Source organism: Pongo pygmaeus, chromosome 9 (assembly GCF_028885625.2).
Source record: "Pongo pygmaeus isolate AG05252 chromosome 9, NHGRI_mPonPyg2-v2.0_pri, whole genome shotgun sequence".
Classification (NCBI taxonomy): domain Eukaryota; kingdom Metazoa; phylum Chordata; class Mammalia; order Primates; family Hominidae; genus Pongo; species Pongo pygmaeus.
Window position 1 is genome coordinate 126521721 of NC_072382.2, and position 22427 is coordinate 126544147.

Consider the following 22427-nt stretch of genomic DNA (forward strand, 5'->3'; position numbering starts at 1 on the left):
GTAGTGATCGCTTACCATCTACCCCTTTTATTCTTCTAATCGTTAAGTCCATCTCTTATACGCTGTTAGTCTTATAGTTTTATAACCTCTTTCTTCTTTGACTATGGAATTAACATTTTTCTATCATCAAGAATTTGGTAAAAAACAGAGCCCATGGACTTTTATCTAAAGCTCAGGGAGCATGTTTATACCGCCAATCCTACTTATACTTCCTTGGGGGCTGCCTGAGTACCAAGGGCTGGGAGCAAGAACATATCCTTCTAAGTGAGCACTCATTACATAATCTGCTGTTAATGTACAATGGCTGATTGATCAGTACTTCCAAATTATGAAATCAAATTATGAAAATAAAAATTGGAGCATGTAATGTGCAAAGAAACAGAACAACCCCACAACTACATATATACTCTTAGTTAGGCCCTACAAGTTTAGATTTGATGACCAGGAATTTTATTTTCCATTTTTAATGCCTATGACTGTATAAATAATTCCAGCTACTGTTGGGATGGGATCCCTTAAGAAGTGTGAAGGACCATGATCACACAGTTCAAATAACAGCTCTATTCAAGATAAATGGAGGCTTCCCCTCATTTTTTGTTCAGGCTCAAGTCTGGGAGAAGACCTTTTCCAAATCATAAACAGAAAAGAAAAATGTATTTGGGATAAAGGAAGGAATTCCTAAGAACAACATCTACAGCAGTTGGGCCAAGAGTCATTATCTTAGCAGTCATCTTAGAACTAGAAGGTACAGGATATTTAGAATTGCATAGGATGTTACCTGTCACTGAGTGTACTTGTATAGCTCAGAATTAGAAATTCTTCTGTGTCTTTGGGAATCCTGCTGGTAAACAACTTGCCAAATGAACAACACCAAGCACCAACTGGTAGTTTAAGGCTAAACCAAGGATGCCCACATTGCCCCAAATAGAGTGGGACATGCAAATTCATAAAAGACATACAAGCCAGAGATGCCCTTTATGCCTTATGCTGACCACTATAGGGAACAGTACCAAAGATATTTACAGGTAATAAGTACTGGTGCACATACATAAAGGTATATAAATATACACAAACATAAGTATCATATATGTTGGCTTTCTTACCCAATTCCTGATCTGTTGGATAGCCATGGAGATCCTGACTGTGGTTTCCCCAGTCCTCCTGTGAATAGTCCTCCATAGTGCTGCCATCTGACTCCAGCTCCTGGTACAAGCCACTACTGTTAATAAGTACAGGCTGGCAGGGCTGAGCATCCCATCCTCCCTGACCAAACACCTGTTCCAACTGTTCAAATGTGTAACTGCTCTTTCTTTTCCCAACACCATGTTCTTTCACCCGACTGTAACACCTGCGAAGGGTCTAAGACACAAAGTCTTTTGTTATTCCTTTAAAGCTGTACTTCCTCTTCCAGGTACGGACCACAGATATTAATTACTATTAGACAGACACAGACAGACAAACATAGACACATTGTTACAGGAATGCTAGATTTCAAATTCATTATTATATTAGAAAAAAATACTAATTTAGCATTTACTCAAACATGTTATAATTAAAACAATTATTTTGCAATTAATTATCCATTAAACAACAAGAAACATTACAACATTATTGCATGTACCCCATACACATATTTTTATACCCCCACCCCCATTTAAAAAGAATAAGGGGGGAAAAAAAACAAGAATACCAGCCAGCCAATAGGATGCACACCTGCCACAGAAGAGAGAGAGTTGCTGTTGTGCCCAGAATTTGGAAAAAGTGAGGGAAGGGAGGACAGAAAGAAGAATTTCCCAAAGCAAAGAATACCTGCCTTACTCTTGATTAAGAAGGAATGAATACAGGGTAAAAATAATTGCCTAAACAAATTAGCTAGTAAAACATATTACTTACATAGTTGTACTCCTTACTAACTCAGTCTTTGTGGAAGCCGCTAAAATTTAAAACAGAGGTCAAATCAATAATGCTACAAATTCCAGGTCTCAAACATCAATGATCAAGAAACAGTACACTAATACCTATGTCTAAAACTAGACAATCTACTAGTCTATTCTACCAACTCAAGATGCCAGCTAAACAAACCAACAAATGAAGCCAGTGATTTATTTCTGGGGAAAAGGATGGGACAGAGGGGTGTTATTTCACTTCCTTTTCTGCCATGTGGCACACAGCAAATAAGTATCATTATGCAAATCCACAGACAAAACCTGAATAATTTTATTCTCTTGTACAACCCTTCCATTTTTACCATGGTCTTTATTTCTAACACATATTTCTGATTATTAGCCCAGTTTCCTGAATTTAATGGTACATCTTATGCTATCTTATATGGCATTTCAAAAGATAAATCAAGGGCTTAATCCCAGCTTCCAAATTTAGTTAAGTTGCAACCAGTCTCTACCCCATCTCTGCCTCCCTTTGTTCCTTCTAATCTCCCTTCTACTTTACTGAGTTTCACTAATAATTTTCTTGAAATAAGATCTCTTTTCCCTGGTGGCTACCAAATACTTTCTAACTCAACTGTTCAAAAGTAGTTCACCTCAGACTTAATTTATAGGCATTGCCAGACTAGATTTATCCTAAACGTGAGATTGCTCTCCATAAGCCAATATGTTAACTATTTTCACCAAACTAAAACAACTCTTAGTAATCTCTATAGAGCCTCCAAGGAAGTTCAGTCTCTTTATTTATATGTTTTTTTGAGACAGCACTTCGCTATTGTTGCCAAGGCTGGAGTGCAATGGCGCCATCTCGGGTGACTGCAACCTCCGCCTTCTGGGTTCAAGCGATTCTCCTGCCTCAGCCTCCCAAGTAGCTGGGATTACAGGCATGCGCCACCCTGCCCGGCTAATTTTGTATTTTTAGTAGAAACGGGGTTTCTCCATGTTGGTCAGGCTGGTCTCGAACTCCCGACCTCAGGTGATCCGCCCGCCTTGGCCTCCCAAAGTGCTGGGATTACAGGTGTGAGCCACCGCACCCAGCCAGGAAGTTCAGTATCTTTAAATCACAGTTGACAATATACAAGACACTCTATCAGATACTTTAAAAATTTGTCCCTTGAAGCCAGAAATCTAGATGGGTAAAAGGAATAATAAAAGCATGACATGTGTGATGATCTTCCTCACACAAAAACAGAGCAACAATTAAGAGTCTCCCACCCTAAAGCCAGCCGGCCTACCCCCTGCACAAGCACCTGCCTCATTCTGCCTTTCTTGAGATCTCTTCTGGAGCCTCAAATGATGCCTTAGAGAACTGAGGTTTCCAACAATACACTCTTTTTTAAAAGTGTTTCTTCTTCCTTTTTGTAAAAGATAGTCACAATTACATAAGACAAAACTTTCTAGAACAAACCAGAAATACGAACTTGGCAAATGTGTGTCATGGGCAAACCTTCCAATGGAAGGAGACAAATGCCTGCAGCAGAGCTCATTTGACTTTCTACACACTCCCCCTTTCCCAGTGCCCTCTGCCCTCCTTGCAGGGATTGGAATTTGAATTCCAAACATCCCTTGCCAATTTATTTTTATCTCACAATGTCTAGTTTCTGCCTCCAAGAACACCCCAACCACTCTTTTCAACTCCTCCAAGGACCGTAAATGGAGAGTCCCAACCATGTCCCTTTCACCCTTCCAAGGCCATAAATGGAGAAGGAAACCATGCCACTGCTCACTACTTACTGACTGCCTGGAGAAAAGCATTCAGCACACACAAGGGCCCAGTTGGCTCTGTTGCTGAGGGTTATTTCAGAAGTCAGGGAATAAAACTAACATTCCTTTCAAGAAAGGTGCCACACTTATCAGGAAGTGACACAAGCATAAGCAAAGCCACCAATCTCTGGCGACAGACATGGTAGGGAACCACAGAAAAGACTCTTACTCTCTTTGGAACCACCAAATTAAGCGTAATACTTCACTTGGCTTATGTAATTGTGAATAAGGAAACTAGCAGCATCTAATGGTTACAGATATGGAAGAAAAGTCAGGTGATAACATTTTACAATTTATCAAAAGACACTAACAGATCTTGCTACCTCTTACTTTGTAGTGTACTTTTGTAATACACTTGAATAGTGCACTATGCTAGTATGTAAAATATCTATCAGGGGCCTGAAGGAAAGATGTTTGGTAACTTTTAAATCCATGATAGGAATTTGATGTATTGAAATCATGTTCAAAAAGATTTCCCAACTGATTTTAACTCTCTCAAGATATAAATGCACTTAAGAGGTAACTTCTGGGTTCAGTAAAGACCACAGATCCAAGGAGAGGCTATTTAAATCACATCAACTAAGAAAAAAAAGAGTAAGAACTGAAACTTCGGCTTGACTGGTACTGTAAGAAGCACTGGGATTTAGTTAAACTTGAGGGAGTTTAGAGATGGATAAAAAGGAACTATGGAGACCTTCCAATTATCACCCACAATAAAGCAAAAAAGGTTACACTTTCCACACTCTAAATTAGCCAAAGCATGTAATTAAGACTGTGCGTGTCAACAGTCCTAAATAAACCAACTTAAAAACCTACTCTAGAGCTGAGATTACAATAATGCTCAGAAAAACGAAGCCTCAATGCCCATTTCAGACAGCTCTCAAATCCAACGAGAACCTCAATTTGGCTTTCTTGGAGAACCATGTCCTATTCAACACAAAAATCTTGCTTCCCTTTCTTCTTCCTTTATTTGACTCATCCTAGAAATTTGTAGTAACTTAAGCTTAATAGTTTCTAAAAATTAAGGTCTGGGGCAGGGGCAGAAATGTGCTTAAAATTATTAAAAACTATTCTATTCACAATTAGAGATCGTAATTTTCCTGACTGTCGGAAATCTCCCCGGTAAATTGACATGATGCTGTTGTCTCCCCCTGGAGGAAGAGTTGTGAGAGAATACTGTATCCTGAACGAAGCTGTAGGGATAGAGGTCAGGAGGAGTCAGGAGAACCTGGACTGAAGAACTAAAGCATAGGTAACAACTTGATCGGTGGTCAACCCAGAGGAGTTCATGGTATTTGATTTGGAAGCAATGGCAAGAGAATGCTTACTAAATCCACCATGCCAAGTGCTTCATGACTATGAAGGGAAAAGAGCCAGAGAAAAGACTTCAAAGATGTCCCATTACCAAAGCAGGGAGAAAAATAAGATGGCTGACAACTGACAATTTATAGGACAGAGTGAAAGTTTTGCCAAAGTTTAAGATTAGAGTAAAAGGAAATGAGAGAATAAAAAGATGACATTCATTGTGGATGAATGTATGGGAAGTCTATGGGGGAGGGGAAGGTAAACAAAGGCAGGAGTTTTAGATTGGCAGGATTGGGAGTTTAACGGCAGCAATGCAGAGAAAGACCCAGGGTTACAGTACACGTAACATTAAATACAGTGCACAATGCAGCTATCTTGCCAAAGTAAGTAAATCCAGTATTGGGTTGTATAAGCAGAGGAATCACATGTAAGCTATGAAGGTGGCTCTTCCTCTCTATTCAGCACCGGTGAGGCCACAGCTGGAGCACAGCATTCAGTTCTGGGCATCGAACCAGCTACAAGAGAGGGAAATTGTAGAGTTCAGAAAAGGGCAAATAAAATATTGAAAGGCTTGGAAAATAAGATCTATAAGCAGGGACAGTGGTTTCATCAAAGCCCTTCCTGACATTACCTAAGCTACTTTTGGGGTGAGATTAAGGTTTATTTTGCTTTAGTGTCCTCCAATCCTTTGACTTTCAGGAAATGGGAAGAATTAAATTCTTCCCTGGTAGGGCAAAGTAGAAAACAAACTAAATAAATCATAAAGGCATATGCCAACCAATTCCAGTATTGGCTTAGTATTGGCTTAATAACTTTCTCAAAGTTTGCCCCATTTCATACAATCATAAAATATTCACCAGGACAAAAACACTGTTCTAGCTAACTGACCATACATGGAATGGAGCATTATAATGTGGAGGAACAGAAATAAGGCATAACAGCTATATAAATGTATTGTTTAGAAAACATTGGCTTGATCAGTCTAAGATGTCAGATGAAAAATAAAGTCAATCTGCAAGGAGGACAGCTTAGTTATAATAGCAGGAAACAATGTTACAAGAAAAAACAAGCAGTGAAACAGATTTTCAAATGTAGCTGTCAAGCTGGCCACACTAGAAATGGATTACATAGTTATCTTAATCCACTCCCAAGTACACATGATAAATTTGAGAATCCTTTTACCCAAATGATTAAAGAGCACATTTATTCACAAACAAGGCCTTAAAAATCACATATTATGCTCCACGAAAGATGAAGAAATTACGTTGGGAGTAAATTTCCAGTGACTAATTTTCTTATAAAATTGTTAAAAATGATACCTCAGACTAAAGCAGATTTGTATTTTGAAGCAACAAAGATCTTTGCAAAATAGATCTTTCTTATTCCTTTAAAGTTACTATTGTAACTGTTAAAACTAGTTGCTCTTAGTTAATTGAGGCAACAAAACAAAACACCATTTAATATCTTTAAGAAAAACATTAATTTCTTGAGCTATATTTTGTTACTGTGAGCATAAAAGTAGGAAAGAAAATATCTTATGTAGCATACATAACATTTCTGCACACAGTAAGAAAGATGTTAAGAATCTAGCATAAATTTCTATATACATCTTTTGACACAGAGCTGTAACTAATGATTAGGAAATTACTTAAGGCAAAATCCATCTGGGGCCAGCAGAACTTTTGCTACGTTTTTTCTTAGGTTTTCTGTTCATTGACATCTGACAAACTGACTTGCCAATCCCCTAAATCCTTTAAAACCAACCAAACAAAAAAGCCCCAACAAAGTAAAACCAAAAGGAAAAATGTAGCAAACTTGTTTTACACTTACTGCTACAGAGCAAGTTTTGGCAAATACAAAATGTTTTTATTCTTCAATCTTTCGCTTTTCCTTTCCAGGGCAGTTGTTCTTAACCTTTTTGTGTCATGGATCCACTCCTCAGAAAAATGCACACATACACAACCTGTCCCATACGATTTCAAGGGGGTACCTGGACTCACTAAAGAGCCCATACAAGAACCTCTTGTTAAAAAATTCTGCTCTACAATATGTAGTTCTTTCCTCCATAAAATATAACATATATTAGTTTGAAACCCTAAAATAAGGTAAACTTGTATCTTAGATTTTATAGGAGATTCTAAAGATTTGAACAACTACTTTAAGTACAATTATCAGTTCACTCACTATCCTGTTCATTTAGATAAAGCAGCATTAATATTTCCTTTAAGAGGTAAATTAGCCAAATTCCCGTGTCTTGAAGGAAATAATTTCTATCAGTAAAAGCATACAAGGGCCGGGTGTGGTGGCTCATGCCTGTAATCCCAGCACTTTGGGAGGCCAAGGTGGGCAGATCACCTGAGGTCAGGAGTTTGAGACCAGCCTGGCCAATATGGCATAACCCCATCTCTACTAAAAAGACAGAAATCAGCCGGGCGTGGTGGTGGGCACCTGTAGTCCCAGCTACTCGGGAAGCTGAGGCAGGAGAATCACTTGAACCTGGGAGGTGGAGGTTGCAGTGAGCCAAGATCGCGCCATTGCACTCCAGCCTGGGCGACATAAGCGAGTCTCTGTCTCAAAAAAAAAAAAAAAAAAAGTGAAAGCACACAAGGATATTACTTTACTCTTCTAAAAAATATAGCACTTCTTTCTACCTGCTGGGCAAGAAATCTTTTTTCTGAAGTAATAATTAAGCGATATTAAATGATTCGTTATGCTGATTATCTGTTCCAACTGCATCACACAGTACTTGATCACTCATTATCTGATTAACTTATCAATGTAGATGCCAGATAAACTACCTCAAGTAACAACTTAAAACAGAAAAACACACATCCAGAAACAAGTATAGTAAAGTAAGTCTTGACTACATTCCTTAGTAGTCTCTGTGACTAAGCTCTTGCATCTTCCAGCTTTAACACTGCCTAATGTCTAAAGGGTCTCACTGGAATAAGCAATGTCTACAATAATTCAATCCTCAACCCAATGGGATCACAGTCTAATCTATGACTCTCTTAAAACTGTTCCTATTGTGATCATCAATGTCTTTTTTTTTTTTTTTTTTTTGAGACAGAGTCTCGCTCTGTCGCCTAGGCTGGAGTGCAGTGGCACAATCTGGGCTTACTGCAACCTCCGCCTCCTGGGTTCAAGTGATTCTCCTGCCTCAGCCTCCCGAGTAGCTGGGACTACAGGCACCCACCACCACGCTCGGCTAATTTTTATATTTTTAGTAGAGACAGGGTTTCACTATGTTGGCCAGGCTGGTCTCAAACTCCTGACCTCAGGTGATCTGCCTGCCTTGGCCTCCCAAAGTGCTGGGATTACAGGCGTGAGCCACCGCGCCTGGCCAATGTCTTCTTAATAACTGAATGGTCCTCAAACTTGGTCCTTAACTCATTTGACTTCCTGTAGAATTTGATACTCTTCATCACTTGCTGATATCACTGTCTTTGGCAAATGTCTCTTTATAACACTTTTTGTAATATACTGATCCACTAAAGGTGGGTGGAATTGCCTAAGGTTCTAATTACAAACCAGCCTCCATCTTCTAAACATTACGGAGCCGGACTCAGTGGCTCATGCCTATAATTCCAGCACTCTGGGAGGCCAAGGCTGGAGGACGCTTCAAGGCCAGGAGTCAAGACCAGCCTGGTCAATATAGCAAGACTTTGTCTCTACTTAAAAAAAAAAAATTAGTCTGGGTGTGGTAGTGTGTGCACCTGCAGTCTCAGCTACTGGGGAGGCTGAGGCAGGAAGATCCCTTGGGCTTAGCAGGTAGAGGCTGCATTGAGCCATGATCACGCCACTGCACTCCAGCCGGGGCAACAGAGTGAGACCCTTGTCTCTAAAAAAAATAAAAATAGAAAAACGTAATGCAAGTTCTGAATATAAAAGAACCTTAGAGATCATCTAGTTCATCTTCCTCACTTAACAAATGAGGAAGCAAGGCCCAAAGATAAGTAAGCATTCCTTTAAGAGGAGTTTGGCATATGAAAATTATCAAATGCCACTTAAGAAACTTTAATGTTTCCTAAGAAGTTATTTCACTAGATTTTAAGCTCCATGAGGTAAGGATTTTATCTACCTTGGTTGTCTCTATTCCCCAAGCCTAGAACAGTGCTTATCACATGAGGCTTATTCAAAATATATATTTATTCAACACATAAATTAAGCTAGTTTTAAAGTAGTAAATCACTAGCAAGAGGATAAAATTTTTCTCAGCAAAGAACATCAGAAAATTCATTGCTTAACTAAAACAAATTATAAAATCAATGAATCTTGATGGGCAGGGCTACTGAAACCTTTTGAAAATAGCTGGGCAAGGCTATTTTAAAAATATCTGTCATTCTTGTTGTTATACCTTTCTTTGGGTGGGCAGGCCACGTGCCAAAGGGAGCTCTGCAGCCCTGTCCAAATTTTATTTCTTATGCCTTACAAAGTAAACAAGCAAATGAAACATTCAAGAATATAAGGTAGTTCTGTCAAAGACAGGAAGGGGGAAAGACTCGATTGCTTCCTGATTTTAATAGGGTCAAACAGAATGACCACCACAAACGAAGAGATCTTACCTCTCTGGAGCCTCAGTCTTTGTGGGGAACTGTCCAGGACTGAATCCTATCAGCTTGCACTTCATTCTGAATCTGGCTATCAACGACTCACTCACTTTGTGTTTATAACTGGTCAATACTGCCTCCATGAGAAGAGATTCTTGCCTAGAATATGTATTAATAATTCAGGGCCAGGTCCAGTGGCTCAAGCCTATAATCCCAGCACTTTTGTAGGTCAAGGCAGGCAGATCGCTTGAGGCCAGGAGTTCTAGACCAGCCTGGCCAACAGGAGAAACCCTGTCTCTTCTAAAAATACAAAAATTAGCCTAGTGTGGTGATGCACACCAGTAGTCCCAGCTACTCGGGAGGCTGAGGCATAAGAATTGCTTGAAGCCAGGAGGGAGAAGTTGCAGTGAGCTGAGACTGTGCCACTTGCACTCCAGCCTGAGTGACAGAGTGAGACTCTGTCTCAAAAAATAAACATAAAAAATAAAAGAAAGTAAAAACAAAACTTTAAAAATATATAAAATTCAGGAAATTTTGATTGTCAATGAGTATCAAGTTCTAAGTTTTCTAGGTTCCTTCATGCTAGCAGCTGAGGGTCGTGCCCATTCAGATTACTAAGAAAAAAACCCTAAAGAAGGACAATACTAATTGTTAAAAACAAACATCTTCCATGGCTCAAGGAACTCAATTCATGTAACCATAAAGCTTCTAACCCTATGCTATGTGTGCTTCTCATGGACACTCATACAATGATCTCAGATGAGCAGTAATACTTGTAAAGGTCACACCTAGCATGCATGTTCACGTATAAGGGCTTCTTTAGGGTACAAGAATCCTTCAAGACACGGAATTCTCAAGTGCTTTTCTATTTAGAACAATACAGGTCAAAAAAGTAGGGTATACTGAACTATTTCAGTATATAAGCAGCAATAGGTAGTAGCTATAGTCACCAAAGATAGCAGATAACACTATTTGTCTAGAACTTCCTCCTCACCTGAAAGGCAAAAAAAAAAAAAAAAAAAAAAAAAAAAAAAAAAATCAGTTGTTGGCAAAGAACTGACGGGGATTAGAGGTTATTTTCATTTGACCTCCTACATCACCTCTGAAGTTGCTATGTCAGCACCTCTTTGAATCTTTTTCTCAGTTCACACCTTGGGGGACTACATCAAAGAGGTATTCAGATACACTAAAAATGATACTTTTATTAGTATGTGATATCTAAAACACATTCAAGAAAATTATCTAAAATATTTCTGGCATAGCAGGGGAGAACCAGTCTTCGTTAAAGTACTCCCAAACACCCTCCACTACGAACTAATTATTCCATGAACAACCATGTCTAAAAATTAAAAACCCCCCGCCACCTCAAAAATCCACACACAGCTTTACCATTACAACATCGTATTGCTTCCCAAATACGAAGGTGTTTCCATTCATGAGACCAATGTTTAAAAGGGAGACTGTGCAGAGCAGGCTTCCCCTGAAGCAGTAGGCCACTTTATTCCTTTCATCTGTTGACCATGTGATTCTCTCAGTTCTGTAGTTATTTTCTCACTAAAAACTACCATCTATAGTGCAAAGATAACCTATAATAGAGATGTTTCCATTAGTAAATTTTACACATTTGGTTATGAGAAAAAGAATCCTGATAGGCAGCTAAAATCATACAAAAACTAAGGTTATCTGAAATCTTCTCTCAAGACCTCTGGGTACAAACATTAAATCTAGATTCATTAACTTGTGAAAATGTAAACATTCACAAAATATATATTTTTTGCATTTACACAGTGTAAACTATAGGTCATCAATGCACGAAAAGAATACATCTTCATATCCTGACACATATCCTTTCTAAGAAAAACCTGAAAATAAGCATGTTTTATTAAAAGCAACTATCCTGGATGATCTGAACTTAGTTAGGAAGTTGTTAGAAATAAATTCAGGCAATCATAACTATTTTCATAGCTCATTTGGTAGAATTTTTATATTCTGTTCTTAGCTTAATGAAGACTGCTAAGAGAAATGACCATATGAAAAAATATCTCTGTATCTTCCACAAAAACCAAATATTTTCCTTACAGGGCTCAACGTGCCGTGTAATGAAGGTAAATCATAGCTACCGTCTCCTGACTGCCAACTGTGTGCTGAGATTTGGGCTAAGCAATTTACGTGATCATTCCTACTTAACAATAATGTTAAAATAGAGTGTCCCAGGAAACAGAGTCTGAGGAGACTGTGCAGGTATGCTGGGGAAGGCTCTTGGGAACCACACATGTGAGAGACTGAGAAGCAGGGCTGGGCACAGAAAGAAGTTAAAGTAGACAGAGTTGCAACAGCAGCCTCTGCTAATCCTAAAATGAGGTGTGGAACTCAGGTTATCCTTCAGAGTTATACCAAATTGAAGCCAGGAGGCTGGACCTTGGTATTTCAGCACTGACCAATAATTGGATTCAGGCTGCAACCAGAGAGTCGGCGGGCCTCACCTTGGGTGAGACAGTTCCCTTGGGCAGAGTGAAATTCTGAAGAAATCAACCAGAAGCCACCAGCAGTCAGTATTCCAGACACCTGGGGGGACTAGCATCTCATTCCTGGAAGAGGGATCTGGGTAGCACGTTACATATATATTAAGATACATGTACCTTATGTATATATTACATACATATTAAGATATATGTATCATATTTATATATGGTGCACCCCTATTTTACAGACAAGAAAATTATTAATAAGACAGAGAAAGGTCAAGAGCTTATCCAAAGTCACTTTCAGTGTCTTTAATTTAAGTTCATCTTTGGTTTCAAAACGAGGACCTGGTATACTTCTCTTCAGAAGACACTGAAAATTTTGGCAAGTCACCGTATTTACTTTTTTGCTACCATTGCCAGGAAGCTCATAGCTCATTTTAATATTTAGTTTAAGTAAACATATTTACCTAGGTTGCTGCTATTTGCCCTGCATCATTTCTTCTTCTTTTTCTTTCTTTTTTTTTTTAATATGGGGTCTGTGTTGCCCAGGCTGGAGTGCAGTGACTATTCATAGGGGCAATCATTATGCACAACAGCCTCAAACTCCTGGGCTCAAGTGATCCTCCTGCCTCAGCCTCCCAAGTAGCTGGGACTATAGGAGTGCACCACCACACCAAGCTGGCATTCTCTGTTTTCTTATTTCCTGATTCTACTTTTAGCTTTCTCAATATGCTGATATGTTTTGTTTGGTATATCATATATTAAAAGACAGTCCATCTCATCCCCATCATCTATCTATCTTTAAGAAGTACCCAAACCATTTACACATTAGGTAAACAATGGCAAGCATAAGGTAGTGAACATTCCATAGCCTCCTTTGATAAGCCACATCCTTACCTGCTTTTACTGTCAAAAAGTGATTCTACATTGTGTTTCTGCTCCTATAATTCAAACTTACTTCTTTTTGGAGGAGTTGGTCATCCAATAAATGCCATCATTTATTTGAGGTCTTGAATGAATGACTGAATGAATCTACAATTAAGTCTTTACTTACTAGGTTTCAACACTTATTTTAAATTCTTCCTTAGGACTTCCAAATCTCCTTGTGTTTCTAATCTTAGGAAACCATAAATTATCTCCAAGAATTTAAAAATTCTTTTCATTTCAATGACAAGAAATATCAGCATAATGCTGTCCATCTGGGTGTTACTATATGATTTTAGTATTCTATTTATGACTGCTGATAATCACATTGTTGCCAAAAACATGACTTCAATTGTCAAAATTTAATAAAGATGGGCTGATTCAGAAAAAGATGATATAAGCGAGTGGTTAAGAAGAGCATGGGTTCCAGAGAAACACTGCTTAGTGTCACCACCTGCAAGCTTTGTGACAAATTAATCTCTCTGTGCCTTAATTTCTTCATCTATATGGTGGGGCTGGTAACAGTACCTCCATCACAGATTTGCCGTATTAAATGAGAAAACACAGCATGTAAAAGCGTCTGCTTAATTGCCTGCACTCAGTAAATGTTTGCATTATTATTATAATTATTACAAAAATGATACAGTCACACCATATGGAGACCAAGGGGCCTTATGAATTAAGGTTAGTTCAAGTGAAGTAGTGCAGCAAAGTGTGGTATCACGACGCGCAACATGGGCAGGAATAACATGTAGGAGTAACATACTCAAAAGAACCCTTACCCTAGCAATCAGTGTCAGAGTCGAGAAAAGCAAGCTTCAGCTAAACCACATCATCTAAAGCATCATTAAACGAATGCCAACTTGACTTTTCTTTTTTTGGAGATGGAGTCTTGCTGTGTCGCCCAGGCTGGAAGGAGTGCAGTGGTGCGATCTTGGCTCACTGCAACCTCCACCTCCTGGGTTCAAGCAATTGTTCTGCCTCAGCCTCCCGAGTAGCTGGGACTATAGATGTACACCACCAAACCCGGCTAATTTTTGTATTTTTAGTAGATACGGGGTTTCACCATACTGGTCAGGCTGGTCTCAAAGACTTTTTTGATTTTTCGTTTTATTCAAAGTATTTCACACAACTGTTTGTGTTAACATGTGAACTCTATAGGTAAAAGGAGTTTATACCTAGGAGTACCTATGTAAATAAACATCTTTTTCCTCATACATTATTCAAGTTTCACAAACACCTGGCTATACTGCCATAGCTTCTTTGACTTTTTTGCTCAGTTCTTCCTTTATAGATAAAAGCCAATTAGTGCTGGGGGTGGTGGCTCCCAGCACTTTCGGAGGCCAAGGTGGACAGATTGCTTGAGCCCAGGAGTTAGAGACCAGCCTGGGCAACATGGCAAAACCCCATCTCTACAAAAAAATACAACAATTAGCTGGGCTTGGTGCTGCATGCCTGTAGGCCCAGCTACCAGGAGGCTGAGGTGCAAGGATCACGTGAGCCTGGGGAGGTTGAGGTGATCGTGCCACTGCACTCTAGCCTGGGCAACAGAGCAAGACCCTGTCTCAAAAAAAAAAAAAAAAAGCCAATTAATTAATCATTTTGAAAGATTTATAGCCTTGGCAAGAATATGGTGACTAACACACTGACATATAAACCAATGGGGAAAAAGGAATCCTAACTACCCATGCAGAGTGAGGAACATGCCTCACTCGCTGGGCAACCTGTTTACAAGAAGCAGAAGGCAGGCAAAACTCAGCATGAATAGAAATAAGAAATATGAATAACCCACATATGCTCTTGGAGTTAAACAAAATAAAAAGCATGTAGATCTTTCATTCCTTTTTCGGTGCATTGAAATTTACTGGAATTAAAATCAGACTTACCACTACTGTTTCTTGAAAAATAACAAAAGGTTTCATGAATATATGGTTATGCTGCGGTGAAGAAGTTAGAATTTTTTTCCTGATTTTTCCTCTTAATTTTATAGTGTGCTTATATTACTTACATGAAGAAAAAAGTAATTATTTGTACTGTTGTAAAATTGGCACACCTCTGATTGCTCAAGGCCCAACTATTAACCATGTTTCCTAAACTGTACAACAGAGAAGGGATTGCTCCTGGTTTTGCTTAAAACTGACTCTTTAGGGCTCCACATAATGCCTGACACAACAGCAGATGCTCATGAACTGATGGTTGAATGAGTAAGAATGTAGCACTTTGCTGCTTGGTGGTACAAACCTCAATGACAACTGGATATACACAAGACAAAGGAATGATATAAAATCATGTAAATCATTCTTAATATAACAATAGCAAATGAATTTCTTTCATAAGCATAATGAAAGAGCTCAACTTCCAAGGATTTATCAAGGAATATCATAATTGAGGGTCTTTTAACCTAATTGTGTTAATTGCTTAATTATATATTTTAAATATCACATTATTTTCTACCAAAATGTAAGCTCTCTGAAGGCAGGGTTTTGTCAGTTTTGTTCACTGAGGTATTCCCAGAGCCCAAATCAATGCCTAACATGTTAATGGGGTGCAATACATTTTTGTTGAATGAATGAATGGAAAATTCCTTAAGATGGTGTATAGGTAGTGGAGATACCAAATATTAGGTTGAAGTGCTTTTTGACCTATCCTATTCTTTCTAAATTATAAACCAGCTATTTCCCTTTAGAGAAAAGTATTTGCAAATTAAAAAAATAATAAAAGCAGTTTTGGGTAGATATGAACTTTTATTCTGGTTTTATTAATATCAATTACAAACATAATTGGTTTATTTGAATCAAGTAATCTGAAGATAGTAGAGAGACAGTACTATAAATTTCAAAGGCTATTACAACAACGTAGTCTTACATAGGCTGAGAAAATGCAACTAGAAAGCATATCTAAGTAAACAACTTCTACTATTGTTATTTATATTGAAATGAAGTAATATTTGATAGCCCAAAATATATAATTTATGAATACAGCCAAGAACACACACATAAAATAAAATGATGGCTGTTGTTTCTAAAATACCTGAGAATAAACACAGGTTTCTATTTTACTAGAGTAACAACACATCCTACTAAGTGAAAAGGTAACACTCATTTGATTAGTGCCAAGAAAAAAAAAAGTATTTCCATTGGCTTTCAAGGACTTTTCCCAACTAAAAATAGTTGAGAATCATACAGATTTAAATACATGCCTTTTTCCACAGCAGACATCTTTCAATTATTTAGAACAATTGGAGGGGAGGGAACTCCGCGTTGATTAGGAACTCCAGATAATTTGTAACATATGCATAGGAGGCACAGATCCACTAAGCATTCATTTTCAACACTGAATGAAGCTTCTGCAATGGTAAATATTAATAGCACACAGAACACAGTGGAGGAACCCCACATCAGAAACATAATTAAATAATATCCAATCATAACTGCAATCCTAACAGTTAATTGTTTTAAAAAGTTCTTTAGACTACTGGTCTGTTGTTTTTGAAACTCAGAAAGTTTTTCCTTCTATTTTATTTCATTTGTTTTAACATTACACAGATACAATTTTCCATAGAAAAAAAATGCTGGTTCTACGTTAACGTAACACTAGGAGCACAAATCTAGGTATCTAGCTACATGACACTAAATATTTGAAATATTGGATCTGAATTTTAGTTCTTACTCTCTGGTAATATTGTGAAAAAGTGGGGGGAAAAGCAGGATAATCACTTCTGAAGACTGGGAAGCAGAACTGAAGAGTCTGTAGAAGGTATATGGTAGAGGCAATACAGACAGGACTGTCTTCATTTTGTATTTCAGTTGGTTTGCCTTGGGTTCTTAGAAATCAAGCCTGAAAACTTCAGCTATGAAATACTGTTATGGTCTTTGACCGCAGTCAAGAATCCTCTGTGTAAGTTGGTAAAGAAGTAGATACTCAGTTGTCTCACAGGTTAGGACCTAACAAATTCTGGAAATTAAAATTCCCAGATTCTTCGAACAGGTCCTTGGTTTTGATGTATATGAAATTTATTCTTGTGTCTCCATCTTCGTTACCACTGCTTTATTTCACTTTCCATCTAGCTTACTGCAAGAAGCCTCTAAATAATCTTTGTGCTTCCAGTCTTACCCTTTTGATTCTCCACATTACAGCCAGTGACTGTTTTAAAATTTAAGACTAACCATGTCATTGCCTGGCTTAAAATCCTTTGATGATTAGAATAAAGTCCAAACGCCTTAGCACATCACCTGACCTCTTGTTTAAGTCTCCAGTCTCATTTCTAACTACTTCCCACACCCCCGCTTCACTCTTTATCTCAAACCCTAGGCTCAAGCTATCTAAAACTACATAATATAATTTCACCAGAATATCTGGGACAGGAGCTGTTGCAAATTAATGTTTCTAGAGTTTCGATATCTTAAGTCTAAAAGAACACAATGAATGAAAAAATCTTGATCTCACTGTATTATCTGCTAGTCCTCTTTTATTTAACTGTAGGTTATGGCCCATTAGTGGGTTGTACAATTAATTTTAGCAAATTGTGACCACCTTTCTAAACACCACAAGTGGGAGATGAACAGATAATGTGTAAGAGACCAAAAAGTGAATTATTCTGGTGAAGAGGACCCAGGGGCAGTGAGAGGGGGCTAGGGACAAAAGGTGAATGGGGAGCTGCTTCAGGTTAGAAGAATGGGTGCATGTGAGGGGCATTTGGAGAATGCCAGCTGGGGAAGGGAGATTGGCTGAGCCTGTGGGCACAGTAGACACATGTAGAAATGATGGGGATGCGTTATTCCCCACACCAGGTGTTGGCCTACATCAATGGGGTCACAACAAGCAAAACCTGGAGTATCCTTGGTCTACTCTTATGCCCTCCTGGAACCTGTCCCTGCAGCTGGAGGGTCTCCAGGAGAAAGACTCTGGCCCCTACAGCTGCTCCGTGAATGTGCAAGACAAACAAGGCATCACTAGGGGCTACAGCACCAAAACCTTAGAACTCAGTGTAAGGGGTGAGTGAGAAGCACAGACTTCCGGACCCCTCCCCACCTGCACTGGGAGGTCAGGCAAGTCTCTCTCCTAAATGGCTGAGGGCAAGAGTTGGAGAAGGGATAAATGAAGCGACAGAAGGATGCAGACAGAAGGGTCACCAATGTGACCCTGAGCTGCCGGTCCCCGAGGAGTAAGCCCGCTGCCCAATACCAATGGGATCAGCAGCTTCCATCCTTTCAGAGTTTCTTTGCATCAGCATTTGGTGAGGACATTTCTGGAGACAGCCAAGGCTGTGGCTGGGGAAGGGGAAAAATGAAAGGTACCACAGGGACTGGGGTGAAAAAGGAGCCAATGCTGACAAGCACTGGGGAGGAGGAGGAGGATGTGGGGAGGATGGGGGACAGAGAAAGATGCCCTGCCAGGGGCAGGTATTGTATTAGGTGCATTCACTGTGTATACTGTTATGAAACAGGCTCTACAGCTGAAGTGTCTGCCTTCAATTAGAACAGAACATATCACAGTATATCACATGTAGTTCAGTATAGTGTCATTACATGGATTAAGTTAATATTTACAAAGCACTTAGAATAGTGCATGGCACATAGAAAATACTATGTGTTGGTTATAATCACTGTTCTGTGAAATTTGTTTCAGTTATACATATATCTCATGCAACTACTAGGTTCCAGGGTAAAATATATTTCTTCTTCCTGTGAGTTGTGGTCAAAAAAAGATGCACTGCTTTGGTTTTACTTTCCAGTATACAAATTAAGAAATGAGATATGTAATGGATATTTGCGCAACTGCAATTCCAACACCATAAAAAAGTTGTTACTCATCACAACATATAAATGACCTGGAATTGGTATGTTCACTATAATGTCATCCCAAAACTACTGGCTCCACCATTCTAAGTGATTATGACACCATCAAGGCATCATTTACAGCTCCCACATCACTCTTTCACCACATGCCATGCACTACTGGCAAATTATTCTTCAATTAAAAAGCATGACTTTTTAAACAGCTGAACACTTAAAGATTTTTGAAAGTATGTCACTGTTTGGATGCTTCCAGTTTTGCATTATTTGGTAAGTATATCTCACTGTATTTGCAGTTTGCACTATTCCAGGTTATGCTGCCTCTGAGCTTTTACACCAACTATTCATCTACCTTCGAGTCCACCTTCACCTTCAGGATCCACCTTTTGAAAGCCTAGGATGTGTGTGCTCCTGTAGCACCATAAGCATAACATTAACATGACACGCAAAACCTTGTTCACAATATTGTAACTGGTTCTTTAGTAATCTGACTCCTTTATTAGAAGATGGACATCTTGAAGGTGATGGTATACTACCATAATTCTCAGACCTACTGCAGTAGGCACTCAAATCTGTTGATGAATAATGAAAAAAATAAAGACTATATTTCAGACCTTAGCATTTAAAGAAATCTTGTGATGAATCTGTCAGTTGAATCTGATGACAGGGAATGAGCAAAATATCTAAATCCCCCCCCCCTCCACCCCCACCAGATACCTGAACTTTAGCCAAAAGTTAAGCTCCACACTCTTCCCCTGTAACCTTTCCCTGTTTCCCTCTGGCTTTCTAATGGCAAGGGAATTCAGGAGCCCAGCACCGCTACATCTGCCAAGAAAGATACCAAAAAGATACTGAGTTCTAAAGCAGCAGTCTTTAACTGGGGTAGTCTCCTTTAATAATTGATGGAGGCAACTTGAAACCTTAGGGATTCCTGTAATTCCCTCTCTTATTTATATTGTTTAAGATATCAATCCTGGCCCCTGAATTTAGAATAACAAAAACAATATAGGCTAGTGATAGTGTTTCTTTTAAATGTAACTTGAATATTTCCTAAACACCAAAAATTTCAAGAGACAGTTGATAAAACTCACAAATAATGATTTAATGTGTATTTTTCACATTCAGTTTGTTATTCAGTACATTTTATCGCCAATTCTCATCATATTCATCTCATACCAGACTTAACATTTTCTATGTCCTGCTAACTTCCTATAAATTTCCAAACACATCATGAAAAATTTTAATGTCAGCTTAAAAATCCTCCAGAGGATACATGGGTTTCAAAGCCTTTTGGGAGTACACAAGCAAGAAGTTTGAACACCCATTATTCAAAAGCTGTTCTGGCCAACAAAACAGTCACTAGCCACAGGTGGCTATTTAAATGTAAATTAGATAAAATTAAAAATTCAATTTTGCAGTCACGCTAGCCACATTTCAAGTCCTCAAGAGCCACCTGTGGCTAGTAATGCTGTACTGGACAGTGCAAATTCAGAACACTTCCATCATCACAGTAAATTCTATTGGACAGGGCTGTCCTAGGGAACCTAGAATATGCACTGTTTGCTCCAGTGAGTTGAAGTTATAAGACTTTTATTCCTGGCACCACCTCCTGGAATGGCAGGCCGTTTTTTCTGACTTTTATCAAGGTTCCTCCTACACAGGGGTAAAGTGACAGAAAGGTCAAGAAGGAACTTTGAGCTCCCCCTAGAGGTTTGAGTGGGTGGCCATGAGAATCCTTTTACAAAGATGAATTTAATACTGTGAATAACAACTTTTTACCTGAAACTGTTCAATATGGTAGCCACTAGTCACATATGCCTATTTATAACTTAAAACTGAATTAATTAAATATAATTTAAAATTCTGTTTCTCAAGCACAATGCCACACATTTTAAGGGCTGAAGAGCCACATGTGACCAGTGGCCATCATACTGAACTGAGGTAGATAGAGAATATTTCCATCATCACATAATTTTATGGAACAGTACCATTTATACTACATGCTTTCTAAATTATTTTTTCCTTTAACATATCCTCTTAATGAAGTAACCAGAATATTTAACTCCACCCTTCACTATATTTCCAAAAATGCCAGAAAATAAACCCAGAATTCTACTCATTCAGTTTTAACACGTGCTTCTTAGCTCCTTTCCTTCTAAAACCGAAATCTTAAATATAAGTGTATGATTGGTAGTCAAAGATGGTCTATTCTTTGAGGATACACATCAAGCATCTGTCAAATTCACAAGCAGATAAGCAAACTGGAAGGCACAAGATTTCAGGTAACATTGGGATGGTAACAACAGAGACTAAATATATAAAAAATAACAGGAAATAAATCTAAACCTTTCTTATGAACTATCTGAGTAGCTTATCATATTTCTTAGAAATCTTTCAATGAGAAGGTAGAAGAAATGTCTTGTCTGCAAACGCCAAAGAGAAGTCCTCAGAGATGGGCAGAGTCTATTAAAATGCTTATCAGGGACAATGGGAGCTTTTTGCTCCAAGTTAGTTATCTTTGCCCTGTTGGTTCTTACAAATAATTGCAAGGCTTCAGAGCTAAAATGAAAGACCAAATATACTATATGGTGATTTTCCTGTTAGAGTACAAAATTTGTTCCAAAGATGATGACAATTACTGATGAATAAATCTAAGCAATGTCCCCAGAAAATTAATCATTTTGTTTTCTGGGCAGAAGACTCTTTTATCTTTTATTTATTATTTATTTATTTTGAGACAGGGTCTCACTCTGTCACCCAGGCTGAAGTTCAGTGGCTCAGTCTCGGCTCACTGCAAACTCCACCTCCCAACCTCAAGCGATCCTCCCACTTCAGCCTCCTGAGGAGCTGTAACTACAAGTGTGTGCCGCCACGCCCGGCTAATTTTTTGTATTTTTGGTAGGGACAGGTTCCACCATGTTGTCCACGCTGGTCTCCAACTCCTGAGCTCACGTGATATGCCCGCCTCAGCCTCCCAAAGTACTGCGATTACAGGCATGAACCACCATGCCCGGCCTCTTTTACCATTTTTAAATTTGATGAGCGACCAGCACTGATTTAGAAAAGGCAAGTCTTTTAGGTCACATCCAATCACCTTGCATTTCATCTTGAGGCACAGCTAGAAGTACACATCTGTTTCAAAGACATAAAGCCAACTCTCAAGAGGCAAATTTCTGGAGAACACCCAAAAATATGGGACTTGAGAATGAGTTTTGCAGTGCATCAGATTAACTGACTGAAGTGTGAATGCAGCATCTGGCTCACAGTGAATGCTTTCATGAATTCCAAGTCTAGATAGGTCTTTCAACTACTACAGTATGGCCAGCGATGAGACTGTTCACTCCTTTGAAGTCATCACACTTATAGTCTGCTTTAGGCAAATAACACTAAATCAAGTACGGCCTTGCATTCCATCCCTTGTGTTGTCTTGTCCAGCTTTTTAACTCATTGATGTATGTACACAAGCTTCAACTGGATTTTATGCTCTTGGACTACAGTTGTATATTACACTTCTTTTATTTTTATTTTTAAAACTACAGTTCTTTTATTCATCCTAACACCTAGCAGACAGCCCTCCACATAGTAAGCACTTAAGTATTTGGTGACTGGAGATATGAAAAGGCCTATAGTAAAAGAGAAAAATCATGCAATCACTAGATAAAAAACTACCTAGATTTGTGT

General features: G+C 38.6%; 1 protein-coding gene across 10 annotated transcripts in view; it reads right to left on the reverse strand.

Annotated features, from left to right (window-relative positions):
• Positions 1–22427, reverse strand: part of MSANTD2 (Myb/SANT DNA binding domain containing 2) — a 35064-nt gene that overhangs the window by 7036 nt on the left and 5601 nt on the right. Inside the window, exons 2-5 of one of the 10 annotated variants that reach the window (XR_010127658.1) lie at positions 10952–11148; positions 9578–10556; positions 5438–5527; positions 1342–1359 (exon numbers count right to left, since the gene is read on the reverse strand). Coding sequence is in view for 7 of the 10 variants with exons in the window: in XM_054438712.2 (XP_054294687.1) it covers positions 1104–1359 (256 nt within the window). In the remaining 3 variants the exon portion in view is untranslated. Of the gene's footprint in view, positions 1–1103; positions 7317–9577; positions 10557–10951; positions 11149–22427 lie in introns of those variants that run through there. The other 9 variants (XM_063671536.1, XM_054438714.2, XM_054438716.2 and 6 more) reach the window with 9 other exon arrangements.